Here is a 7,206-nt window from a genome sequence, read left to right as displayed (position 1 = left end):
ATCTGGGATGCATTAATGAAGCCGGCTCATTAAAATGGGGTACAAAGGTTTCATTTCACGGGTCGCCTAATCAGATTTTTCCAGCATGAGGTTGGGTGTGATGCGTGGCACAGAGCTGTGTCCACCTGGCTGAATTTCCTTCCATGAAGCAACAGCCATGGTGGGAGGGCAAGGTGGCCATCTGCCCAGATATTTTTTTAAGTTCATTTAAATCCCTCTCCCCTTCCCCACCCAAGTTCCCTTGCTAAACTTCAGGATTGTGCAACAGGCAGGAATAGTTACAAATTGTCCTTAAAATTTGGGTTTGATATTCATAGTTTCATCGTAAACAAAAACACGTAGCTGCTATTGCTAAATAGGTTGGAACCTCTACACCGCCAATTAGCCAGGCTGGTGGTACAGCTCGAGGGCTGCTGTCACTTCTTGCTGCTGGTCTGAGTCCACAAGCAAAAGAACCGAGGCCACATAAATTTTCTGATTGGCTGGAAAAATTTGGATACAGCCTCTGCTGAGGTGTATAAATAGAAAGCAAAGTATTTTAGACCCTTCACTTTGGAAGCAGAGCTCTCAAGGCACATGGAAATGCACGGAGTCACAGCAGTCCTCTTAGCCATTGCCATCTCCAGTGGTGAGTTAGCTCAATTTTAGTAAACATTGCTTATTCCAAGCTGTATTCTTTTTCTTTCCTTCTTTTTTTTTTTTTCTTTTTTTTTTTTTTTTTCTATGCAGTGTATCTGTAAGGGTTTAGGAACTGATTTGTTCTCTGCCATTTTTTGCTTTTGAAAAGAACCCCTCTCGCATTGCATAGAAACCTCCATGGAAAAGTCCTTTTTAGATATGGCAAAGAGTTGTGGCAAAATTTTGTTGGAGTAATGATGTGGACTGAATAAGGAAGAATCAGCTGAGGCGTATCAATTTCTAACAGCACGCATGTTTTCTTAAAAGCCTTTTACTTAAAGATCAGCCCCCTGAGCATAGAGTGTTCCCAGAGAGGTTTCTATGTTTAATGTCATCACCTTTGATTTCACAAAGAATACACAATTCATTCAAATCAATGAAGACTACCTAGAACAAAGGGCTGTTTTGCTCGAGGAAGGCGTTAGAGATTTCCTGCACCCTTTTAGCACCAGACCTTCAGTGCCAACGCACCATTTCCCCTGTTCCCATATACTCCCGGAGCGCAGCGGGGACGGTGCCTGCCGGGCTGTTCACACGCGAATAAACCTCAACCCGTTGCTTCTCACACGACCAGCCCCATTCTTGCTAGAGCATCCCATGGGAAACCCTCGTAGTTTTGGCATGGGGAGCAAGGCTGTCAGAGGTTTGTAGATGGTACCGAGTCAGCGGTTGCCTCCCCCCCCCATCTCCCCGGTAAATGCCTTCCCTCTCTCAAACACCGCCGGGGCCGTAGGGTCACCGTGGGTTTGACTGTGGGTGATGATAGCTGGAAGCGTGGGATAAAAAATATGAGGCTGTTACCTTACTGGCTGCTACTTTGAAACAGTAACACAGAAACGCCGAGAGATAGAAAATGCCATTAATAAAAGGTAGATGACAGCTTTTAATTTTGACTGGATCCCATGTTAGGGAATAGGAATGGATTTGCTGGGACTCAGCCTTGTTTTTTTATAGGTGCGGTTCAGGATGCCAAGATCCTGGGTGGCTCAGGTCACCTTCCAGGCAGAGACACCCGTAGCTCCAGCCCCACGCCTGCTGTGCGAACGCAGCACGTCTGCCCTGCGGCAATGGGAGAGGAGCGCATCGCTCCACCGTGGCCCCTCCACATCTATTTGTTCTGCATTTTTGCTTTCAAGTCTCTGCTTTGAGTACCCCCAGACGTCACTGGACAAAGCATAAAACCAAAAAATGCTGTTTCCTTGCATCCCTAAAATTGACACGCATTAAAAGATGAACAACTTTCTGTTTCCCTGAAGCCTGATCCATGGTTACAGCAAAGTCCAAAGGGACCTTGCTATGGATTAAACAGCACAGGCTGGGAAATCCCCTTTCTAGCTCGTGGGTTTCACCTTCTGTTCTTCTCTTTTCTTGTTTTCTAGCTGCTGCAGCACGATGGGCCACAATCTGCTCAACTCAACCTGCAAACAAAATCAGAGGCTGTGACTCCCAGGGCTGCGGCGGGTACCACGACCCCAGGTCCTGGGCGGGGGTGACGGGAGACGGCTGCGCTTGAAACTTTCTTAGAATAGAAAGAAGCATGGAAAAAATGGGCGAGAGAAGGGTTTCTAGCTGGCAAGGCGCTCCGCTGCAGGTTAACCCACCTTGCTCTTCTTTTTTCAGAGGAGGGAAGAGGCACGAGGGAGTGGACGTGGTGTGCGAGGACGGCTCAGTGGTGTACGCGCCCTTCGCGGGGAAGATCAACAGGCAAGCCAGGCCCTACGGGAACGGCAATGCCATCGACAACGGAGTCCGGCTTTCGGGATCAGGTACCAGGGCTGAAGGACGCGCGTCTTGCAAAGCCTGATTGCAAAACACTCTGATTTGGTTGTAGAGTTTTAAACTGAGCCAAAGATCATGAACCCGACCTGAACTGCACTGTGCTCGCGCATGAATCCAAGTGAAAACTGTAACTTTAAAATCCACATTCTGTTAATGTAGGAAAATTGATTGAAAGGATTACAGCATTTCACCTCTATTAAAAAAGTCAAAGGAAGAAGCTGGTCCCCTTGCACATTTTGGCTAATTAACGAAGCAGCCTCTGACTTGCTCATGCAGTTTTACCCCCCTTCCCCACGCTGCTCTATGCTAATTTATTTCTTTTCCTACTATCTCTTCTTGATGCTGTAGGAGCATCGCAGCATTTTCTGTAACTTCTGCTGCTGAATCTCTTCTCATTTTATTGTCATTTGCGTTTTGCTTCTGAACGTTCTGACTTTGCCGGGCTTTTAAACCATTCCACAGGAGCAACACTTTCTCCCTCTTCTCTCTCCCCTGTTAACAGGATTCTGCATCAAAATGTTTTACATCAAACCCGTCAAGTACAGTGGCCCCATCAAGAAGGGAGAGAAAATCGGTGTCCTGCTGCCCATGCAAAGGGTCTACCGAGGAATTACGTCCCATGTCCATATCCAGAACTGTGACTTAACAGATCCTACTCCCAACCTGTAAATGGGGGGCTGCACATCAGGGGCAAAGTCTTCACCCCCCGGCTTGTGTCTTCATTAAATTGCTTGGGCATAGGTAGTCGCTGTAGTAAAGTGGAAGCCCCTGAGCCTCAAACAGTCGTTCCACCTAAAAAGCATCCATGGACAAAATGCTGGTGGTTATCTGCACATGAAAAGACTCAGAGCGAGATACAACACATGCTTTAAAGCTGTTGCCGTGTCTTGCGCATCACTGCACTCGTCGATGGAGGCTGAAGCAGTGGGAAACGGCGGAGCGGGCAGGAGGTGGTGGATCCTGGACGCCCAGCGGCGCCGCAGGGAGCCGTGCTGCAGCTCACTGCTCTTGGACTTCTCTGCTCTCTTCGCAGCCAAACACGAAGGTTTCTTCAATCAGCCAGAAATTTCATTTGTGCTTGCATATGGAAAGTCGCGTTATTAAAGGGCTGCCTCCCTACGAATTGCTTTGAATTTCTTCGGTGCTGTCACAGAGTTTGGGCTGGGTTCTGCCTTTTTTTTTTTTTTAAATGCAGCCGGGGAGAAAAAACATATATAAAGTTGAAACCCAAATTTTTCCTGGGGCCCATGACCCAAAATATGAAACAACATCAATGAAGTAACTCGTTCCTTTTTCCCAGACTCCCTCTTCAGGAATGCTTTACCCAGGTTTCTTCTTGTCCGAGTGAGGCATTTCTTTCCATTAGTAAATCAGCTGAAGACTTTCCCGGGACAACAAGCTCTTGTTCGCAGGACAGGGCTTTCCAGGCTAAGGCTACCAACACGCTACCAGGAGTCTCTACAAGTGCTGCAGGTTCACCCACCAACAAACGCGGCCGCAGCCTCGGGTAAGCAGAGGAGCTGCTTCAGCGGCCGCTGCGCATGTCCCCACAGCAGATTTGTTTCCTCCAAGAAACTACAGAAAGATATTTGCTACATCTGTGAGAAGTGCTTAACCTGCTGCGTCCCGTTCCCCTTCCCCAGGAACCACTTTAATTTTGCTATGAATGACAAATCAGCATGTTTATATAAATATACAGCCCCAAACCTTCAGGGGCAGGTAGCAACCAGGTATTGAAGGCGAGTCAACACAATTGAGCTTGCTGTGAAAAAAACCCACACGTTTTCCTCATACCGAAGGCAGAAACATTTCAGCAAAAGTGCCCAGTATTCTCCAATTCTGACCAATTTTTAAAACTGTGGTCATGAAGTTGGTTGCCTGCAGAAAAGACAGGCTCTCACCTAAGTTTCACTTGGTTAAAACCCCAGTTTTTCACCCAGTTATCAGCTTCTCGGGGGGTTGTTCAGCCTGGAGAAGATAAGGCTCCTGGGAGACCATATAGCATCCTTCCAGTATCTGAAGGGTGCCTACAAGAAAGCTGAAGAGGGACTTTTTACAAGGGCATGTAGGGACAGGATGAGAGGGAATGGCTTCAAGCTGGAAAAGGGGAGATTGAGATTAGATATTAGGAAGAAATTCTTCACTCTGAGGGTGGTGAAGCACTGGCCTGGGTTGCCCAGAGAAGCTGTGGCTGCCCCATCGCTGGAGGCTGAACAACCCCAACTCTCTCAGCGTCTCCTCCCAGCAGCGGGGCTCCCGCCCTCTGATCCTCTTTGTGGCCTCCTCTGGCCCCGCTCCAACAGGTCCATATTTTTACTATGTTGGGGGCGCCAGAGATGGACGCAGTACTCCAGGTGGGGTCTGACCAGAGGAGAGCAGAAGGGAAGAATCCCCTCCCTCGCCCTGCTGGCAGTATGTTAAGAAAGGCAAAATAAATTCGAGATGGAGTCTTCAAACAGAATTGTGCACCAGCACAACTTCAGCTTCAGCTTACACTTCGTGAAGAAGGTGACATACTCCGATCTACAGCCGCTGAAAATGCCATGCCCAACCATCCTTTCGCCTGAGCAGCTAGCGCGACCTGCTGGTTTCCCAGCGCTACTACAGTATAGGCGGTGTATACAAAGTTTAATTAATCATTGTGGCAAAACTCCCCTTATCTCAGCCTTGTCGATGACCAGAAGCCTGAAGAAAGAGCGACTACAATACATTTTACATTCCGCCAGCTTGATTTTCACCATGAAAGCCTCTGCTGCTAATTGCACAAGTAAATTCTTCTACAGTTAATTTTTACATCGTAATTTGATTTTTAAAGATCAGCACAAAGCATGTTATTTATTTTCCAGAGAAACAGCTTTCAAGCTTCTCTAATAACCTATGATATGCAGATCAGCCGGGAGGCGCGTGCTCAGCATGCCAGGCGAGCCAAGAAGGACAAAGCCAATTGTTCTGTAAGACAGGAAGAGGATTTACCTTTTTGATTGCCTGCTAACGAGCCTGGCAAACCTACAGTTACAACACCGTAACATTAGCAAGAAATAAGATGTGCAGCTCTCATTTATCCAACTCCCCGGGGCCGCGGCCCCACAGGGGTTGCAAAGAGGAAGGATTTCATGGACCAAATCATCGGGTTTTGGACGTTGGTTGAATCCCACCGAGCCGCAATGTGTGTAAAGGAAACGATGGAGAAACCAGCCCTCTCTTGCGGGCAGCCAAAGGGGGATGGCAGCGCCGCTGGAAGGAAGCCGCAGGCCTTGGCCAGGGGGTGGGCTTGCTCTGGCTCAGGGTTTGGCCCCGACTTTTGCTGATGTTTCTGCTCAAAGGGTCCACAACCATTGCCCAGGTGTGTCTCAGTCTTCTGGCTTTTTTTTCCCCAAAAACCTGATTCCACCATTCTACCATCCGACTTTTCTTATTAAGAGATAACATTAAGATGATTAATATGTTAAGAGGGACCAGTCTAACCTTTGCAAGGTTTATGGACACTGGCATGGCAGGTACCATCTATCCAAGAGCCCCGGCAACTGGCAGTGGACCCTCCTGAAACACCTCATAATTTACACAGCAGAGTCACAGTAGCTTTGGAAATGCTGAATAGCAAAGTTGGGGTTTCTCCTGGACAGCATCAGGCTTAACTCATTCCCTGCCCATTGATATCTACCCAAACACTCGCATTTGCCCGCTGCGCTCTTGCTCGGTCCATCGGAAGACCTTGAAGGGACTCACACAGCCAGGGAAGTTACTACTGACAGAAGAGGGGCGAAACAGAGAACTCACACCATTCAGGCAAGAGAAAGAAGTCAGCATTTCCCAAGTCAGCTCTGGGTGTGCTCCTCGCAGCGCTGCACGCCGCCGGCTCTTCTCCATCTCCTCGCCCGCTCCCCACCCCAGGGAAGGAAACAGTGCAACCGCAGCTCCCGGGGGCTGTGCAACGCCGGCCGGTTGTTCCATATCCTTCTGTTAGTGTGTGCTAAGCGGCCAGTTAGGGTATTTCACAACTGCACCTACCAACTGTCACACTAGCATCTCCGTTGCCCAACGCGGGAATCCCACCAGCTTCGGTTCAGGGCTTCCTCAAGGCCAAGGTGAGAGGTCTGCACCTTCCCGCTCTCCCAGGAGAGGTGGGGAACGCAGCGGGAAACCTCAACTGCAATATCAGACACTTGAAAACTGTTTTATTAAGAATACTTGACCAGAAGTGCATTAGGTGTATTATTGCGGCAAATGACATTTTGACATGTTTTAGAAAGAACAGAGCAAGGTACAATGCTGTTAACATCTCTTATGGAGAAAACATTAAAAAAAGTACCCAGCTGCGAGCAGTTTGGAGTCAGCTCTGTAACACAAATGAGACAGAAAAAACATCACAAAGAACGGGTAGCTTCGAGCCATTTTACAAAATACCAGCCTGCAAAACAGGTCTCAGAGAAAAGCTTCTTCAGTGTCTGTGCCCCTTTTACACGGTTGTACTTCTCTCCTTGAGCCTACCAGCTCGGCTGCCGTTACACCCAGCCTTTCCCTCGCAAGACTTTGTAGAGCGGGCTGAGGTGCCGCGATCCCTTCCTTGGTCAAATTAGGAGCATGTGAGTTCACAAAAGTCTATAGAAATCATTAGCCTTTCAAGGCAGGTCTGCCCCAGATAAAATTTGTATAATGAGATATTTAAAACTTTAAAACTGCAAACTGGCAGTCAGGAATAAATCAGAAATAAAATCCAGTGGAGAGAGATCATTATTGCAGAAGTCCCCC

General features: G+C 48.1%; 1 protein-coding gene across 1 annotated transcript; it reads left to right on the top strand.

Moving 5' to 3' along the window:
- Positions 1 to 576: 576 nt before the first annotated feature.
- LOC104292118 (leukocyte cell-derived chemotaxin-2-like) lies at positions 577 to 3,126 on the top strand. The gene is made up of 4 exons (XM_009891445.1): positions 577 to 628; positions 2,058 to 2,154; positions 2,299 to 2,444; positions 2,960 to 3,126. The coding sequence occupies exons 1-4, from the start codon at positions 577 to 579 to the stop codon at positions 3,124 to 3,126; spliced, it is 462 nt and encodes a 153-aa protein (XP_009889747.1).
- Positions 3,127 to 7,206: the final 4,080 nt, after the last annotated feature.

The sequence above is a fragment of the Charadrius vociferus genome, unplaced genomic scaffold (assembly GCF_000708025.1).
Source record: "Charadrius vociferus isolate BGI_N301 unplaced genomic scaffold, ASM70802v2 scaffold370, whole genome shotgun sequence".
In the NCBI taxonomy this organism is placed as follows: Eukaryota; Metazoa; Chordata; class Aves; order Charadriiformes; family Charadriidae; genus Charadrius; species Charadrius vociferus.
Note: the sequence above shows the minus strand (reverse complement) of the source record. Positions and strands in the feature narration are given on the sequence as shown.